The sequence below is a fragment of the Orbicella franksi genome, chromosome 2 (assembly GCF_964199315.1).
Source record: "Orbicella franksi chromosome 2, jaOrbFran1.1, whole genome shotgun sequence".
NCBI classification, from domain to species: Eukaryota; Metazoa; Cnidaria; class Anthozoa; order Scleractinia; family Merulinidae; genus Orbicella; species Orbicella franksi.
In genome coordinates this window covers 27,312,846-27,333,798 of record NC_138146.1, presented here as the reverse complement: position 1 = coordinate 27,333,798, position 20,953 = coordinate 27,312,846, and the positions used below count along the sequence as shown (strand labels likewise).

At 38.9% G+C, this 20,953-nt stretch overlaps 2 protein-coding genes across 2 annotated transcripts; one reads left to right on the top strand and one right to left on the bottom strand.

The window, feature by feature from the left end:
- The first annotated feature begins 592 nt into the window (after positions 1-592).
- Positions 593-5,052, top strand: LOC145479017 (uncharacterized). Its single transcript, XM_081457255.1, has 3 exons — positions 593-664; positions 1,544-1,576; positions 1,777-5,052. The coding sequence occupies exons 1-3, from the start codon at positions 593-595 to the stop codon at positions 2,224-2,226; spliced, it is 555 nt and encodes a 184-aa protein (XP_081313381.1). The 3' UTR covers positions 2,227-5,052.
- Positions 5,053-5,418: 366 nt separating this feature from the next.
- Positions 5,419-20,498, bottom strand: LOC145479016 (TBC1 domain family member 15-like). The gene is made up of 15 exons (XM_081457254.1): positions 20,256-20,498; positions 20,023-20,121; positions 18,193-18,304; positions 16,965-17,178; positions 16,710-16,821; positions 15,728-15,943; positions 14,729-14,857; positions 13,711-13,814; positions 12,871-12,965; positions 12,220-12,336; positions 11,298-11,398; positions 10,667-10,766; positions 9,463-9,560; positions 8,885-9,001; positions 5,419-7,852 (listed from the first exon to the last, which is right to left on the bottom strand). Exons 1-15 carry the CDS (start codon positions 20,319-20,321, stop codon positions 7,406-7,408), a joined length of 2,127 nt encoding a protein of 708 aa, XP_081313380.1. The 5' UTR covers positions 20,322-20,498; the 3' UTR covers positions 5,419-7,405.
- Between the last annotated feature and the right edge of the window lie 455 nt (positions 20,499-20,953).

Sequence of the window (20,953 nt, the reverse complement as noted above, 5' to 3'; positions counted from 1 at the left end):
TCAGACTGCCGGGTATCTAGTTTTCTGAAAACACTTCCCGGCTGCCGGGTATCTAGACACAATGTAAAGTTTTAATTGTGTTCAATACGCTTACGTGCGGCACGAAGCCCGAGGAAACGCTCTTAGAGCGTCTAGTGTTTTTACTATCGATTAGCTGATGAGATGAATCGAGGTTGAAAAATACGTCATGGTCTCAATTAATTTTACATAGACACAACACTGATTTTATAGACAATAGGCTTGTCTTCCATGCGTAATAAGCAGCGAAAGGCGAACACGACTCAAGACTGTACTGAGAAAAATGCGATAGACAAATTACTCTTCCTAAAATAATTTCAGGATAAAAATGAAATATAACGACTGCCTTCAGGGTAAAGGAAGGCGCATTAAGCAGACTTACTGTTGAATTGCTGTTTTTCTCAAGACGCAGTTAATTGTAAACATTTATGTGGCTCGAAAATGTTCGTGTTCAACATTTCAATAAATTAGGAAGTGCTCAAGGGGCCTCGTCGTTTTGTTTTCTGACTTTGTCGCGAGTGTTGGCGGAGCGTAAGTTTTTCAGCGCAGTTTTCAAGAATCGAAGAAATCCACGATGAAGTTCTCTCCACTCGATTCAACCACTTCGTTGCTGACAATTCTATGTCTGGTTGCATTACTCAGCCCGGTAAATCAATGCGCATTTGAAAATTACTTGTTATCAAGCACTTGTATCAAGCTAAAGTGGAATCCCGATTTTTCAAACCTCCACTGAAACCCAAAATTCGCTTGAAAATCGAGCAGTTCGAGAATCGGGGTAAATTATAATGTTCGACTGCGGGAAGGGAAACGACTTTTCGTTCGAGTTATCGGAAGGTTCGTTTCTTTTTACTTCGGTTATGAAAAAAGTACCAAACTAGTGAACGTAACCATACATCGCGTTATTCACAAACTTAACCTAATAATAATATTCGCTACATACAGAGCGCAACTTTCCGTATAAAAATAATCAGTAAGTGGCTATTAGCCAAAGGAATCTTAGGTTTATACTGCAGATAGTCAAAAATTATCCAAACAGGCCTTTTTTCGGACATAGAGACTGAATTTAGTCATAGGAAAGGCATGCAGATTCAGTTTCAGGTTCCAAAAAATTAACTATTGACCTTACTTATGCATTTGAAACTTGGGAACATATTGAGCAAGTGAGAGAAACATTGCATAAAATGAAAGAATAAGAGCTACAATTAAATTACCAGTTGAATATAAATGACAGAAGCAAAATCTGAGGTTCAGCTGTTATTCTAGTTATGACAAAAAGGACAATGTTACTAAAATATCCTGACAAGTAATTTTTGCCTTTATTAAGCGCAGCGCTTAGATGTTTCATTTAAGATGTTTTAATACGCGCTCAATATACACAAAATATTAGTATTTGGGTTTTACAGGCATTGTGCTTATCCTAACATTGTACTTTGTAATATTACTGGAAAGATGCTTCATAGTGGAGTGGAGGTGTGTTCAATTTCTGTGCTCACAGCTCTAAAATTACTTCTTTATTTTATTGCAGTCAGCGTTTTCAGCGGACTCTAACAAGGCGCAGGTGAGTAACACGGTTTATCAGCTATCTAGTCACTTAACTCAACGAATTTGTCCACGAACAGGCTGCTCGAAAATTATATGCTCTGTGTTCACAACTTCATTTCATACTTGATACTTTCCTATCATGTCAAGAAAATTCAATGATTTATGTTCTTTAATTGGCTAATTTCTGATAGCCTTGTTTACAAAATCGTTTTGCAGAAGGTGATTTATCATCAAACCATGACTCCAACCTGGCTGGAGGAGCATGCGTCCTATATTGACAGTTCCTATACGAAAACCACTGAACAGCTGACATTCAACGCAGGCTCAGTAGCTAACGCCGCTCTCCTTAAAGTTCCCATGATTCCTGCTGGTGTCTTGCAATATTTCTCCCCGCTGACCGTTAAAATTGTGGTTTCACATGACGTCAGTATCGGGACAACACAAGACAGTGATATTTCATATGGTGGGTCAGACGGGATAAGTGTTGTCGGGATTACTACGAGAAATAAAGCTGATCATCGCTTCAGCAGCCCGTGTCATGGGTTCGAGGGTACCTCTGGTACGTCTTTGAGTAGAAGTGGATGGATCAATTCTTCCTCACCCAAAGTAAGCGACTCATTCTACCCCGGTCAGTTTGTGATCACTCTGAAGCTGGATGAACGCTGAGGCTCGTGCTACACTGCGCTTGACGGAGGCTTCGTTAAGACCACTACCTTCACAAAGCGACTGATGCTCAACAAAGGACTCACGCTCGAAGTATATAAGAATGACGCACACGAGAAAACTGGAATCAAGTCCATCGAAGTCACTATCCTACAAGACGCTTAGCCTGAAAAAGGCACTTGTCAGAAAATATGAGATACAAGGTCTCGACAGTCAAATAGTTAGCGTGCACACAGTTAAGGGTTAAATGACGGAGAGATATAGACTTAAGCGTTAACAGTGACAAGACTTTGAATTCACAGCATCAGAGAAGCCGTATAATTAAGGGATACCAGTAAGGGGGATTTGTTTTATTGTTTTTTGTAGCAAAATGTGCTTGAAACAATGATGGAATTCTTTATGTAATCCGCTTTGCTTGCTCGAATAAAAAAAAAAAAACAGAATGCCAGAAATCGGCCAAAATCTGTCTGACAACTGTATTTTATGCGATTTCATTCGTATTGTCCGGGAGATTTGGTGACTTGTACGGAAGACTGAAGCCTGTATCCGGGAAAGGAAATGCTGGGAGTATAGGGAGAACTGGATGGACCTGGATGGGAAATAAATTTATGGAATAATTAAAGTACGGAGAGGGGAAAAATTGGCACAAAACGTAGGGAGAAGGGAGATTTAACCCTCTGTTCCTCGCCCCTCGAGCCTCTAGCTGCTTCATGAGAGCTGTGCCATATGAGAAAGTTAGCCATGGTTAAAAGACGAATTCCGCAAGAGTCGAACGTCAATATCTTGCAAATGACCTGAAAAATTGTATAGTTTTGCCTTAACGACATGATCGATTATCCTGTGCGCCTGCAATCACCTTACACAGCAGATGTCTGTGAGAGCTCGTATGTAACCATGGTTACAGAGCCATCTTAATTCTCGCGGGCGCGTCGTTGCAGTTGCTTTTAAACCCGGATCCACTAGATAGCGTTTTATGCGGTGGATAGCTTGCAAACAACAATATACTCCACCCGCGCGAAATCTCATTCAGAGATCCTAAAGTATGACATAAAAAAATAGCTACTCATGTACAGTGATTGGAAAATCCAGAGAAGAATTTAAAAATGCATCTCAAATACCGCCTGCAAACAGATATGTAGGAAGGTTAGGAAATGAGCACGATTCAAGGCTGTGAGGAACAAGTTCGAATTTGTTCACTCTTTCAGGAGGGAATGTGGAGAAACAATGTCGTGTTGTAAGGGACGCATCCTTAAAGATTCTCTCATGGAATGGGTCTGGCAAGGAGTATTAGCGAGTAGTTGCTCTCTATCCCACCCGACGTCAGACCAACCCCACGATGCGCGATGAAATGATGGTGTGTCCTTGTTGCCAATTTAATATTTTAAAGGTCAATAACAAGACCAAAGTCTTCAATAAAATAAACCACGTGCTAATCTCAAATGGACATCTTCATTCTCTCAGAATTCCCTACATTACATAATACGTCATGAGATACAACATGACTGACAAGAAGGCAAGAAGACGAAAAACTTAAAAACAGAGACTCCAAGTTTTGCGCTCACTCACAAGATATGGAGTTAAACACTCGCAGAGAAATTTCGTATCTCCGCGCGGCCTTGTAGTATCCTCTATCGCTTCTGTTCAACTTTGTATCCGTCACTCGTTCGCTGGGCTCACTCGTGAGATATCGAGTTGAACCCTCGAACAGATATTCCATATCTACACGCGCCCATGTATTATCCTCTTCCAACAGGTTAGGCAATAGAGCGTTTTTTTCGTGTTTACATACCCTCATTTAAACACGAAGAGGGTTGGGAGAATTCGATACAGTTATGCAAACCCTCGACTGCGTCTCGGGTTTGCATGACTTTGGAGAATTCTCCCAGCCCCCCGAGTGTTTAAATGAGGCTATGTAAACCCGGAAAAAGTGCTCTACTGCTTTCATAAAATAATTCTCAAAACTACGCGCGAATCTAAAACGTCACAACCGTGTTTACATACTCTCATCTAAAAACCGTACCTATCGACCAATGAGAGCGCGCGTAGTAGCTCAGTTTTTTATAATTATTTGCTTTGAATGTTCTCTGCCCCCAACATGGTCAAATGACCAAAGAGTCAAACAACGATAAACAATACTTCTTTCCTTTGTTTCACTTATGACATTTAATATCATATTTCTTCTGTTATTTTGCAGATAGCTGATGCTTCCTTGGGAACTACTGAAATAAACCAAGTGATTTTAAATCATCAAGTGTCTATTGTATTATCTTATGTGACTATCGCTCAATTCTATGAAGGTTTTCTGAACGAGAACAGTAGTTCTCATTCCACGACCTGTTCCTAGTAAACACTACAGTGGAACGGAGTGGAACCCCGCCTTACGGCCAGCCCGTTAATTAAATACAGCCACCTCGTTATTACGGCCAATTTATTCTGCCCCGAACAAAATATCAGTCAGTCATTTAATTATATGAAGAACCCCTTTAATACATTAACGAAAGGTCGAGACTGGTCTCAATGCTCCACCAGAAAAGTGACGATACCTTGGAACAAGTACGAGTTACTAAGGGTACATTTGCGAACCCAATGCTGCGCAACGCAGAGCTAATATTTGAAGCTCGAAAAGAGAAAGTTAACTCCAAAGTGATTTGGAGTTTAGGGAGGAAGAGAATATAACCTGGACCAAAGGCTTTATACACATAAAGGGAGTCATTCGATCCACCGAATCAGATTGGACTACTGACTCAATCAAGTCACTAGAGCGAATGAATGACCTATGAACAGGCTACCTACCGGACGGAAACGTGGGAAATCGACGAAAACAGCACCCCCCCCCCCCCCCCAGCTCACCCCTTTCTTATGTACTTGGCTCGCTCCACTCTCCGATTCGTCGACTGCTAATCAGAACAAATCAGAATATTATACTATGCCTTGCAATAACACGTGAAACCCCGTCTAGCTGTTGCTGCCGGAAATCACCTGAGCGAACAGCTTCGCTCCAGAGAGTTCAAAAGGTGACTTCTGTGAATTGTGATGGGTAGATATCGATCCGTTTTTGTTTTTTTTTCAGGTTCGTCTATTTTCGTCTTGTGATTGACGGCCGCGAAGAAGCAATCCTCAGTTAGGTTCTGAACTTCAGAGTCTGCGTGTTATTAAACGGCGCAGTTAGTGTTTTAGATAAAAAAAAAAATAACCTCCATTTGGCGCGAAATATGCATGGATACTTGTCCGCGGACGTAATCTGTTCCGAGAAGCAGTTCTGTGAGCTTTGAGGAACAGATAATGTCTAAGGACAAATATATACAATATTTCAGAAAACCTTTGTGGATTTATCGTAGAGACGTCCTTCCGTGTAAATATAACATTTATTTCATATATGTAATCGGTGTGTGACATTTGTAGAATGCGTCCTCTACTACGGAACGAGTTAATGTATCGGTTGTGAAAACGATAAATAACAGGTTAAATCAATGCTCGTGACTTAGAAAAAAATACAGGTGGTGCTTGCTACGGGTTTGGAGAGTATCTTGCTGCATACTGCGCACTGTGTTTAAGTATAAGCCGTGCAACCGTTTCATTATTAAGGCCTAACTGAAAACAGGCTATTCTGAACGCATTTCAGACTAACTACAGCGCAAAGGGTTCGCAGGTCCGCGGACTGCATATGAACGTTGGGGTGCGTTCCTTTGGGATGATCCGGATCAGTGATCCAAGATCATTCAGATCATGGTGCCTCAAAAAAATTGATGAATCCACTCTGGTCACGGATTTATCGGTGCCTTTGATGCACCATGGTCTGAGTGATCTTGTATCACTGACCCTGATCCAGATCGTCCCAAAGGAACGCACCTTGCACTCCCGTTGACATAAATAGGATTATCTTTGGGAGTGTTAAGATATCAGAAACTCAAAAAATATTTGTAGTTTTTAAAAATTAAGGTGTTCAATAAGTATCCTCAATTCAGAATTGCTCCTTTTTCCTACATTTGTTCAACAAAAACATAAGTAAAGTATATTCCTTTCCCACTCTGTTTATCTTGCCCTGAATACTAAAAGACCCAGGTTTGGCCAGGATGCATTGCGCGCTGTGAGCATTGGAAAACAATAGAAACCTCGCTATTATGTAAACCAAAACAATAACAGATGCGTGGAAAGCGTTATGGTCAACACTGAGTCTTTAAATTATGGAGCCTCCCAAACTACAGACACCACCTGCCAACATATACATACGTCCCTCAACAAAACAGCTGTTACACTATCGTTATTCTGACACCAAATCGTAGTCTTGAGTGTGAACGTTGGAACGTTAATTGACTGTGTTGGGTTAAAATAATATGGTGAAATTTTCTCTTAATGTCATACTCCGCCGTAATGAATACGAAACTACGAGCAGTTTCTTTTTGCATTTCTTCCCGCACTATAGAAAAAATGGGAAAATAAAAACTACGCCCTTTTAGCAGCATCTTTCAAAACTAACAAAAGACGTTTACTTATAGTATGAATGATATATACTAGTTATGTAACACTTTCTCTAGGTACACCATGGAATATCCCACCAGTCACTTGTATTTTTATGTGAAGAGTGGGATATTCCATGGTATGCCACCAGATAGTGTTGCATAACTATTTTATACCATACCGTAAAAAAATACAGTGGTCAACACACTGAGTGCAGCGCACGATGGGACGTTTGGGTGTAATGCCGTCGAGCATGCAACGGCTTCCCTTTTCTTTTATTGTATGGTGCGGTATAAATGTGTCTACGATATGCACATGCTCTCTAAATATATGCTTTCTTTCAAAGTAGCACTTCTTGTCCATGCTTTGTCCATACCATATTCTCATCAGCACTTCTTAGCAATTGCATTTGTTACAAATATTCATTGCATTTCCCCGCTTACAAATTTAAGTTGTTTTCACCTGAGTGTCGAAAGTAATTCGTAGTTACTTTGGTTTTGAATTACCACTTTTCATCCAATCAGATGTAAAAACAAAACCAATCGTGACTCGTGACTCGGTCGCACTTGTTTTCCAACTCTTCGCGTTAGCTACATATGCATTTACTTCGAGTTCTGATTGTTGCACTGAATTTTATGTGTCCTTTGTGATTGGCGAGAATGATCGCTTTAGTTTTGGTTTGATGGCACTCATTTGAAAACTGCCCTATTCGAATTATCAGTAACTAAAATATATTCTGTACCTCTTCCGACAGCACCACGATTTCATCATCAGAGTCATTGATCCGATTCTCGTTTGAATCACCAGTTCTGTGTGAACCAGAACGAGTATTGTCCAAATCATTCATTTCCGTCTGATTGTCGCCGCTCGTACCTTCCTTGTCCAAATCTACTTCTTGAGAGGATACTTCAGAGCTTAAAGAAGTTTGGAAAGACGGGTTGCTCTTGCTTAATCCACAACCTTCTAGCAAATTAACAACATGTCTGCTGTGTGCCATCAGGAGGGGGTCGGGCTTTTCGACATTTGGAGTCATCATAGCCTCGTTCTTGCCAGTCAGTATGGCTTTCACTTCCTCGGGCGTATCAGGATAAGCGTGCAGTTGAAGACAGATCTGTTCAGCTCTGATTAACACTTCTTGAACGTCGATGTTGTATGCCAGATCGTTTATGTACTGTAAAGACAAAGAAATTCATCATGTGTTGGTAAAACACACAGAAGAAGAGGACGCTATAAACCATGCTAGAAACAGAAGCGCGCCTTTCACTCCCACCCGCAAGGCAAGATTTACTGCTAGTGCCACACCAAAAGGTGTGAATGAGATAAACGTCCATCAGAAAAAACTTCGGGTCTAACTAAATTAACAAATAGATTCCATGTTGTCGTGGGTCAGTTCAGTACGGATCACAGATGACGCCAAAATGTAACAAGAACAAAAAGGTGGTACACGAGCCATTAGGCGAGTGTGTCACTGATGTTCAGTTATTACCATAATTTGACGCCTTCTGTGATCAAAGGGGAAAACTAGGTCCGTAACTTACATTATTATATGGCTCTGTCTCACAAGGACTGGGAACTACCAAATTCACGAATTTGATTGGCTGAAATCTAGACCGGTATCTAGACGGTGTTGTTTTGCAGTGAAAAAGTTGCTAACTAAAATGCAAAGTCATTGATTATTTTCATCTAACAATATTTATTATGGAAGTGCCAAAAAGCCTGATGAGAAAAAAAAAAAAAAAGTAAAGAGGACGAGCAAACTTTGGCAGAATTAAATTCAGCTCATCGCCGTTCGCAAGCAAAATGCCAGTTAGCACAAACCAGTTACATTAAACGAATTAAATTGTTCTTGTCTGCACCATATAATAAACATCCCATTAACCTAGCTTAGTCGGTCTGTATGGGAGAATCTTGACCTCGGTCGTGTGTACAGACTTTAGCGCGTTCGGTCTGCACTCACGACCTCGGTCAAGATTCTCTCAGGCAGACCTCCTGCTAGGTTAATAAGAGCTAAGTACGGACCTCGAACTCAGTAAATGGCACAATTGACCCCCTTGATAACCACAACAGGCAATGTTCAGCTTAACTGGGTACATATTCTTTGTCTTTAGAGACGAGGAGGCCGGTAATGCCTCCTTCCTCTGCGCCCAGTGAAGAAAGCCCAGAAATACCTAATAACGTTATGATTTGTCAATATTTCACGCACCTTAAGTATATCTGTAAATCCAAAACCATTCTCCATAATAACATGACGGTGTCTGTCCAAAATGGCTAAGCAAACCATCAAGTGATAATTTGGGGACAGTCTCTGTGACCACAATGTCTAAGAAATAAAATAATGGCATGGTCGTGAACCATCACCTCATCGTAATGACATCTTGAGTATCGGTGACAAGGTTAGGGTAAGAAAATGCAGAAAATGGTACCAAACGGATCGCGCAGATGTTTTCTTGGAGGATAAAAATGCGTCTGAAGCCGCTTGGAATTTCCACGTTAGAAATATAATGGCGTCACCGGATTGGCTATTTCTAGACCCTCCTCCGGGGTGAACTAAAAATAACTTTAGAAGGATTACCTTAGCAACAAGGCCTGTATGGAGGATTAACTCTTCCACTCTTCAACCTCTCTTGGATTGATTCATTTGGCAAATTGTTGAATAATGAAACAATTCCTCTGGTCAATCGAGTGATATTCACGGCCGGATAATTGTTTGTACAACAACAAACTCAACAAATGTTCTTAAGTAGTAAAATACGGTACACAAGGATAAATGCACAGGCTTACCTCCCATAATGTCATGATATCAGGAAAGGAGAACTCACGCTTAAAGCAAATAAGAAGCCATCTGAAGCAGAAGTACAGGTTACCAGAGTCGTGATTTTCTATGTAAAAACAAGATTTGAAGTGTGAGATTTAATGTACAAAGCAGTTCAGGCTAAGTGCAGTGTAACTGACAACAATCGAAGACGCGCTTTCTGTCCTATTCATTCTGACTTCACGTTGTAACCTGAACGAATGAGTTTCTGAATTTGGTTTTGTGGGTTTCCTTTGAATCTTACTAAACTACAGCAATCGATTCAAGCTTGAATAAGCCATCAAAAATCAGATTCAGGTTGCCTCTAGATTGAACTAAATTTTTCAGATTTTCATTCCAGCGGGAAGTATGAGCCAGGACAAGAACACGCGGGATAAATGTACTTTACATCAGCATGCACACTGTCTGAATAGATGCTACACAGTTTCTATGGATTCTTGGTGTAAGTTATTTCTTAAAGAAATTTACCCATAAATAACACCACACTCTGGGTAGATATCTCGGTTATGCCGGGATTTAGCTATGCTTCTTACATGTAGCTTTGCCAAGGTGAATAATAAGGAGAACTCTAAAGGCTGGTTTTCACTAGTGATAGAGTCGTAGTCGGAGTTGTAATCAGAAGCGCAGAGCGATACGATCAAATCAGCGAAAATCAAAGTGATGGAGCCGGAAGTAGAAGACTGATTCCGCTTATGACTCCGCTTATGATTCAGTGAAAAGTAGATTGTCAGAGTTAGAAGCTAAAGCAGAAGAACAAACCAATCACAATACTCGATTCTGGGTCTTATGATTGGTTTGTTCTTCCGCTTCTGCTTCCGACTCTGCCAATATAGTTTTCACTGGCTCATAAGCGACGGAAACGTTCTGATTCTTCTGACTCCGATTCCGTCATCACTTATCACTCCGCTTTTCACTATGTCGTAAGCACCCTTATGAATCCAACTCAGACTCCGTCACTAGTGAAAACCAACCTAAAATTTCTGATGTTTCCAACACTTCCCTCTTCTCTTCTTTCAATCACAAATTAATGATAAATGCACCTTCCAACTAATTTTTTTTTTTCAAAGATCAATAAATTGCTTTATTTAGCAATGCAGAATGAATTGTGCAAACGGAGAAAAATTAATGTGTTGAACTAAGGAAAAACACTTTAACATCAGTTGAGTTAATTACCAAGATAGGTGTAGAAATGAGGATCAACAAACTTGAGTAATACACTGAGCTGATGGAGCTGTGCTTTCATTCCTTCTTGATTCACATCAAAATTATGAGCCTAGCAGGAGACAGAAGAAAAACCAGACCGAAATGGTTATTACATCTTAAAATCCATTATTATTTTAGCTTGCACGCAATTGGTTTAAACACATCATGTGACTGAATATACCCCAGTTAAAACTAGGGAATATCCGAGTGATATTCCCCAAATTTCAAATGTTGCAAAAAATATTTGAAGGATAACAAACACAATAGCCTCCATTTGACTTCAAAAATATGCTTGGATATCTGTCCTTGGACATTATCTGTTCCTCAGAGCTCCCAGTGTCCTCAAGCTTCGCTCTCAGAACTGTTTGCTTCCCAGAACAAATAATGTTCATGGACAAATATTTGAGCATATTTTGGCAACAAAGGGAGGATATTGTTTTTATACCATTGCCACTATTGACCCGACCTATGCACATATAAAACCTGTGAAAATACTCACAAGCTGGTTTAAAAGTGTTAAAATACCAATAAGTAGAGCTGAATCATGAAACAACTAATATATTTTTTACCAATGAGCCTTCTGACTGTGCAGGTTTCTTACCAATTTTTCCATGAAACCAGCAAAACACCAAAAAGCCTCAACTTCATCCTCCATGAGAAACAATATTGGAGAAAGAAGATCACTCATGCCTTGCACATAGCCTAGGAAACAAGTTTGCAAGTGGATAAATGGAAAGGATCTAACAGGGAAAAACTCTGCTTATTTATCATTCTATAAATGACTTGTTGAGTAGTTATCAGGACTGTCATTAAGGACCGTAACCTGTAACACCTGCTATGGCCGAGTATGTTTGATGGGGCCTTGATGTTATGGGTGAACTGGACTATAGTTGATACAATTCACCCATGAGGTAACAAGTTTGTTTCAGGTGTGACAATCAAGGCTACAGTTCACTCAAAACTCAATGACAGCCCTACTTATATTATCAGGGATTGAGATTCACTGTTCCTTCAGTTTACATGTACATTTGTGACATCAATGACAATTTTTAGCACTTTTCAGATCGTTACATACCTGTTTGATTACGTATCTTCAAATTCTATATTACTAACAAAAAACTTGTACCCCTTAGCAAAATAAGCCCTCTAGGAATTATTCCTATGCAATGCCTTTTCAGGGACACTTAACAATGAGACGTTGGGTGTGGCTACTCTAAAAACCTTTTGATAAGTCCTTTGATTTTGCCCTGTTGTAGCTATTCTTGGGTAACCATTTGCTTTGCAGAGAACACCAAACAGGAAACAGAATGAGACTTTAAGGAGAAGAGGTAGTTTGCAGGCAGGCATTTAAATGAGAGGGAGACGGGTAAATGATAAGCATGAAGCCCTTCTCATTTCCCCTCTCAATCCACTTTGAACACCTGTCACACAGGCTAGAGTTATTATTATTATAGAGTAGGTGTTTGGGGGACAAAATAGAACTTCACCTACTTATCTAACTGTGAGTAAATCATTGTACTTACCAAGATCAAAATTATACATGCAGTAAGTTAAAAGTATGTCATAGAGTTTCTTCACATTAGAGTGGTTTGCTTCTGAATAGAATACATGTAATCGGTCGGTTCTTGCTACATCTTTGTCTGTGAAAGCAGTCAAGAAATCCTATTTCGTGTATCTTACATGAGATATACAAATTTTAGTGTACTGTGATAGATGTAATACATTTAATTTAATTTCTAAATAATTATTATTTGTGATTGTAATAATGTATATCTTATTATTCTGCACAATAAAAATGTGTATTATTCAAAAATGAACAGCACTATGATATATAGTTTCCATAGTAACCTGTTATGTTAAGGGAGTGATTATAACAATTTTTAACATTGACTGTTCAAAGTAGGGGTATTGTCAGTCCATTTAAGACCGATACAGTTGTAAATCACATTGCAGTCATGTTATTTAGTGGTATATTTCAACATTCACCTCTAGTGGATGATCTTCTTAATTCTCACTACCTATCTACTTAAGATCATAAATTTTGATATCACAAGGATAAGTTTGATGTTTATCATTCCTGGATATTTTAATACTAATAAAAGAGTTAACTAACACAACTGATGACCAAGAACATACTTATAATATTTTGCCTATATACAGTATTTTGTCCTTACCTATCAGATGCTTTCTTTCTCTAAATTCAGAAAAGTTCTTTTCTTGTGTTTTTGTCATGGACTGCCACTGCCACTTCATGCTTCGATATTCATCTCTAGAAGTACAAACAAATGGGATACAAAAAATAAAGCTCTTAATAAACATCTTGATCAAGTCCAGATAAAAATTTAAAAAGAAAAATGTCATGGTTTTTATGAGTCTTCTCACATACATAACGTATATTGATGAGGGCAACCTGAGCTTTCTTTTAATTCAGATTTAAAGCAAGCAGAAGAGATGGTCCAGACTTCAACGTTTTTTACCATTACTGATCATGAATCAGTCATCAAACAGCACATAGAGACCACAGATCACAAAATCTATTCAAGCTGTACAACAGTTCTTGATAGCAGTACACTACATAAAAATTCAACTTTCGTCAGGGCCTGTCTGGCAGCTGTAGACCCTAACTTGGTGTTAAAAATTAGACTAAATTTTATGTTCAATAACAGCTCGGGGCAGTCATTGACAGCCTTAACCTGCAGTAATACATGTTACAGCTGAGTATGCTTCAATGGGCCCATAATGTCACGGGTGACCTTGCTTGTTGTTCGTACAATTCACACACAAACCAACAAGTTTGTTACAAGTGTGAAGATCAAGGAAACAGGTACAGCCCTGCAGCTTAGCATGTGCATTATACAGTATAAATACTATAAAGGTACTTGTAGAGGTAGAAGGATATTTTCTCTTGAATATATCAGTTGATATATATGTAATAACTCAGACATGATGCAGGAATTAGTCACCTAAAGTGTGCCTCAGACTACATGTACCATCTCCCAAAACTATGTACTTACTCTTTTCTTTTGAAGAGGGTTTGCTGTGACTGTGATGTATAGCCATACTTCTTGTACCCCAAGAGATACTGCCAAACTGCTTTACGTATCAAATCATCAATACCCTGGAAAAGTATTTAATGATACGTCACACCCAAAACAGAAAAGCCAAATGACAATAATCCTCTAAATTATATGTGTAGAATTAAAAAGTGTTTCACTCTTTCATGCTATGGCAAAGGACATCCGATTTTTCAGTAGCCATTTATTACCTGACAATGTATGTTGTCAGTGTTACTGTAATAATGATACTGACAACATGCACTGCCAGGTGTACAGAACAACTTTTACTAGTCAACACAAAATAATACCTACATGTACACAGTCAGGGCATTAACTAAACGGCATAAAGGTTTTTCCTTTTAAACGTAATGAAATGAATGTTGAGTAATGTAATTAAAAAAAAATTAATTAAAAAATAATCTTTTTTAATTTAATTATAATAATTTTATTTGACTCATTAAAATTCTTCATTAATCATCACCATCATCATCATCATCATAATAATAAAAATTATGGGCATGCAATGCATGCAAAGGAGTCACTACAGCTTCAGAGACATATATGTAAAATTGCATTCCCATAAGCTATTTAACAAATTGACATCAGTTTTCCATGCATCTTTCTTGTAATTGATCACGAATTTCATCATAACATTGTCAAAGTAGCTGTGGACTACTTTGACAATGTTATGACAAAATTCATTGTCAATAACAAGACATACGCATGAAAAACTGAGGTCAATTTTTTTTACAACAACAAAGTCAACTTCTTCACATAGATCGCATAGATTATAACAACATCGCATAGTCTGTCCGCTTATTCACAATGAAAATTAGCTAATGAGTGTGCGACAATTTCTGCAGTTATTCTTAAGTGTATGATGCTCCTGGGTGCTTGTCAGTGACACTAAAATTAATTACAAAACAAATTAATAAGATCACAATCTTATGATAGAAGATTAGAAAACAGCACATACCCCTCGGAAAATTCTGTCATGTAGCTTCTTGACATCAGTGACTCGTCCTGCATCATCCAAGAATGACTGCCATTCATTCAGTCGCATGGGTTCACCACGTGCTACTTCTGGAAATTCACCAAGATCTCGCTGCAGACATAAAATTATGTACAAAATATCACAAAATGATCCTTAAGCAGATAAAACAGGCTAATTACGGTACTCTAATACCTTGAGTTTATTTTAGCAAGAAATTCAATTTGGAACAATTTGTACGCTGAGGGGAGCAAGTGCTGTGAAAGAACAAAGTAAAATGTCTTGTCCATGACCACAAGACAATGATTTCAGCCAGGACTACTACCCCTTGGATGGGATGCTAGACCATAACAAAGGTTACCCCAACATTGACTTTGCCAGTACTCATTAATTTATACATCTGGGTAGAGATGAACCTGACCAAGGCTCGAACCCAGATCGCTCAATCCAGAATCCAGCGTGCACTAACCATTAGGCCACCAGTTACCTCCTGCAAAGTATAAAGGGGTAAATTATCTGGGCAACTTGATATAATGGTGGGGAGTGCCCTCTGATGGGGGCACCAACCCATCCTGTGGACGTACCAGTCATGGCACAGAAACTGGAGTTAAGTGCAAGGGCTCAAAAAGCACTAGGTGTAAATAAGGGTCATTAACCAAGCATGAGAACAAGACTGCTGAATATTGGCCAAGTTCTTTTTTGTGTGTTTATGGACCAAGACAGCCAAGTACCATAAACACTCAAAACATGAAGGAGGCCAATATCTAGCCATCTTGACTAAACACGCTTGGTCAATTAAAGGATTCATTATTATGGAAAAGTCTGAATGCTATTTTCTTGTCGGACCCAACGGGTAATTCCGAGCAGGTAGGATAACACCATCTTGCCCGCTCAGGTAGTCAATCACAGCACAGGATTCAGTTCATCTTGCCCACTTACGGAGCAAGCCATTTTAAGTACGTGTAAATATTACAAACTTGGTACCTTATTTGGTACTGATGCAGCAGAGTGGTTAGTACATGAAACATCTCCAAGGTCTTCAAACTCTGCTTCTCTCTTCTGACTGCTACCCAGCTGGTCATCTCCTTGAGGGTTTTCTGTTCCCTGCTGTAAGCCTTCATACACATCTCGAACATACCGTGTCACTTTTGACAAAGCGTCCATGCCATCATAATATGCACTGTGAATGAATCTTTGCCACTACGAATCAATCACAAGCAATTACAAAAGGTTATTGATCAGTAGTACAATGCAAATTCATTTTTTTTAATCAATGAAGTAGTTAGTACGAGACTGTAAAATGATCATGGGGAAGTGTATTTATTGTACATAACTCTTATCAATTTTCTTGACAAAATACAAAATGTAAATTGTAGGATTTCATCTCAGTATTTCTTATGAGACTACACTACTGAATTCGATTTTAAACAGAAACAGTGACAAGTATAGTCAAGTACCGGTACATGGCACATTTGATTGCTCCGGTGTGTGCATACTTATTTGTCCTATTTACAATTGCAAGACTGACACATATAGTTCTGCATAAAAGTAATGCAAGCACATTTGGAACATAACACCTGACTTCAGACAAAGCATCCTTTCTATGCCATGCAAAGTGTCATACACTGTGCTGTACAAAATACACTGTACATATTAACACTACATGTATATTTCCACTCTAAATTTCTAGACAGGTGTAACCAGTATTTAACGTTGATCAAAAGGCTAGTGAAAGAATTAACAGAGGGAATGTTTATTGTTGTACTGTCAGCTACAGTGTAACGTCACAAAAGTTACACAAAATGTATTTTAGAATTAAAACTAGTGAAATTAATAATGAACAAAATTTCTCCATCCTCAAGAGAGCATTCTGAAATGTTTATCTAAATCTTCTCTTATTAGAAAAGGTATTGTTTACAGCATTTTAAAAGAGACTCTAAATTTCAAACACTGAAGGTATTCTTACAGGAGCTGCAGAAGGTGGATTGTCTTCAGAGAACAAATTAAGTTGATCAAGCGACTGCTTTAATGCACTGTGTTCCTCTGCCACGACAAATAACTTAGTGTTGTAGGGTGATCTGATGAGAAAGGCAAACACAAAATACCACATTAAAAGCAGATACAAGTACATACATGTACTATGTTGTAGTTTAAAATGAATGTTAGTTCAAAACGATTTCAAACTAGTTGCCCAGAACCTTGTGATGAAATGGCCACTCACTTTGTTAGCCAGATGTATCTCTGCAGTCGGCGGATCATTTCACTTATGCCCCCAGAGTGAAAATGAAGGGCTGGCAGAGTGTTGCCATCTTTTAAAATAAATACAGCATAAGACCAGGTCAGCTTAGGGTCTGAGCGTCTGATGGAGTGCAAGTCTGCTGTGTTGAAATGAATGGCATATTTGGACCTTCTTTTCTTCTTATGAGCACTTGCACCTGTAAAAAAGCATTCAGACAAGGGTTTTATTTCATAGCACATACTGCACCTACATACATGCTCTAGAAAAACAAACACATAATTGCTAAAAGTTTTCTGAATATCTAAAGCATTTCGAGAAATATGGGATTATGCATGTCAGTCTAAATTAGCTTCAGATCAATCATACACTGTAAGTCATGAATATTCTTCTTTTACTCTTCCCATGAATTAAATCATACATGATCTTGAAGTAATATATCAAACACGAGAGACAGTATAGTGTTTCATTGAGATATCCAAACACCAAGAAGAGATACAGTTGAAAATATAACATGCAGCAGAGTATTTTTGACGAGATTAGAGGTGTTTGGATAGCAGATGAAACACTGTCTCAGTATTTGATATATCTTCTCAATCGAAACAAAAACTAAGGATAACTACCACTCAAACGTGTTGCATAACTAGCTAGCATGACCTATCATTATTATTATTATTATTATTATTATTATTATCGTCCTCACGTATTATTATTGTTAATTAGATATGATGGAGAATTCTCTGAAAGGAGGCATTAGTGCTGGAGCTGCATGATCTGATTCATCTTGATAGTAATTCAATAGCAGATCGATATGAATACAGTGCTCATGCTGTAGCATGCCTTTGATTATAACACTGCTGTTTATATACTACAATTATCAGTTGAGTAAGGCGGGACGAAAGTTTGGTCACCAAGTTTTAACGTAAAAATCTTGTTGTTGTCACGAGCGACTGGCTCCGTATCCACTGGCAACTTGTCGGCCTTTGACGTCATTGGCAGCAAAGCGCATGAAATTGTAGGCGACACGACAGGCGATGCACGGCCATTGATATTGTTACCAATGGAAATGAGGTAAGTTGTCCGTGACAACACCATAATTTTAGGGCCAAAACTTCGTAACCAAACTTCCCTACTGCCTTACTCAACTGATAATCGTAGTAATTAAAATATTAAAATTAGAAAGGAATCCAGATGCATAATAAAATACACATACCTTGCTCTTTGCTTTGAGTCACAAGGTCCCACTCAGAATAGTCACTTGACTCAAGTTCAAATTCTTCTTCTTCATTAACAACAGGCGACCAATCCACAAAACTGCCATTTTGCTGAATTAATGAAAATGGGTATAAAGAATCCTCAATCACTCATCTTGCTGATTTACAACTTTTGATCTTTTCAGTATCACTTTTACTGTTTTAACGTATCACTCAAGCATTTTTAAATGATTTATCACAAAAGCAAACAAAACTTCCAAAGCCACTGGGCAATATTAAATCACACTGTTACAATGTTCAGAATTTTGTAACCAAAGCTTGGTAACCCAAGCACTTGGGTTACCCTACCTGCCTTTTAACAGGGCCTAAAGGCCTGGCTAAACCGGGAAACATTGTTACAGAAACATTGTTTCTTGTTATGTCTCTGGGCTGGCTAAATTAGTGGGAAGCAAACAAAATGTGTTGCTGCCCTGGTGGCTAAACAAGGAAACATTGTTTTAGAAAACAAAGGGTCATGCAGCGAGTTATAAAAAAAAACAGACTTTCAAAGAAGTCTGGGGAGACTTCCTTTTTGTTCCAGGGCTTGTTCCCTCATAAATTGCGATCTCTGAATTTTCCATTTGCTTTTGTAATAGTCCACTGTGATATCATATTTCTCTGACATCTGTGCAGTCTTCACGAGCTACATCCCACAAACAGACTCTGTCCTCATACAAGGCAATAAGTAACTCCCTCTCCTCGTTCTTCCAATTCTTTTCCTTCTTTCCCTTCCCTTTTCTGTGACATGCTTGTGGCTCTTCTACTTTAACCTCGCAATGAGTCATTGACATATGCTCGCCGTTGCTGGGAAACATTTTTAACGAGTAGCACTGGAACCTAGTCAATATTGTTTTTATGGTGGCTAAACTGGGAAACATATGTTTCAGAAGCAAAATTTGTATCCGGGAAGCAAAAATGTTTTTTGACTTGAGGCAAAAACATCTTTTTGTTTCTGAGCAGCAAAATTTGTTTCTGCCACATATGTTTCCCACACAGCTAAACTGGGAAACATTTGCCTCCGCAACAATGTTTATGTAGCAATGTTTCCTAGTTTAGCCAGGCCTTAAGGCATGAGAGATGGCAGGTATGACATAGCCTCTACCCACAAAGCACCATGCATATAAAGGCAATTACTGCACTTTTCAATAACATGTGGACTCTAAAATTCAAAGCTCAACTGATGAATGCGTTTTTTCACTACCATCGATCAAATGTTCGGTAGCTCCTCCCAGCTTCCGACTATTGCTGAGCACACGGTAATCAAATCGTTGAGCGCAGTGCAGACAACAAAACAGTGCTTGGCAGTAGTTGGAAGCTGGGAGGAGCCGCCAAACATTTGATTGACAGTAGCGAAAAACGTATTTGTCAGTTGACCTTTGAATTTTATAGTCCACATGTTATTGAAAAGCGCAGTAATGAAGTACATCAATTAAATAGGCCCTTTGTGCAATCAGGTCACATGGTACAGAATTAATTATGCTGGGATGCAAGTTACACAGTAGGACTTCCAAAACAAAGGAACTCATACCAGTCCAACCCAACTTTCTTTTGTTTTGAAAGTCCCACTGTGTAACTTGTGTCCCAGCATAATTAAGTGACCGGATCGTGCAAAGGGCCTACTTTTTCTTGACACATGCAAGATGGCTGTGACACGCTCAGGTTCCCCACCACATTAGAAAGATGGATGCAGTTTCCCTCAATGTGGACCCTTTGGTATATTTTTTTCCTCTAAAACAGTGCCATTAACCGATCTACGTATTTTTTCAGAAAATTCGTCATTTAAGACTTACCTTTTCGATAATCGTGACTCTTCCAGGGATGATGTTTGCACTTTGTGTGGCGATGGACACAGCAGTGTGAACAAACACACCATCCTGAATGTAAACTACCTGAATACGATCCACAAACCACATTTATGATCACATTTTACCATACTTGAATGTATAATTGTTCCAAAGAACTCTTATGATCTGTTATGGCTGCCGATTGTACCAGAGTGTTACAAGCTTTACAAGTCACTGACCTTGTCTTCATCTACTGCTGTCTGTACAGGTTGCCGTTCACAGGACGCAGAACTTGCAGCCGCCATGTCTCGAAAATATGTTAAGTTCACATCAACAGTGACGCTCTTTAAGTAACGTGACTATCTGTGATTAAAATGAGAGATTAAGAAGGTCCATGATGGTGCGTAATTGTTAAAATAAGACTGCACACAAACCGAAACAGGAATCTTAGCCACTCGTCCCCAGACTCTTGCCGGCTCACAACTGCAAAGACGCCCTCTAGCTCTGCACTGTGAGTGTTCAGGGAAAGTAGAAGAAAGAAGTTGAAAGAAGTTCGAACAAAAACATGAACAGTGTCAAACGCAACTGAGCCTAAGTTATACTTCAACGCTCCGGTCTGAAGGTCTGAAATATAAACAGAATTTAATTTGAGGCCTATAGATTTATACAATTTCAAATGGGCACGAAAATTTGGTTATTATAAAGCTTGTTGTTTTTTCTTTTTCTTCTAGCATGGGGTAGTCTGCAACTCACTCGAATATATGTTGCAGAATTTGTAATAGCCTTATTTAAGAGTATTTAATTTGCTGAAAAAAGATCAAAGATGATCAAGAATAGTAGTGATGTGACCTGAGGACATGACATTACGTGATGTATGACACTAAAAATAACGATAACCGTCATCAGCATGCAGGGCGATCTGGGAGCCAGATGAGTA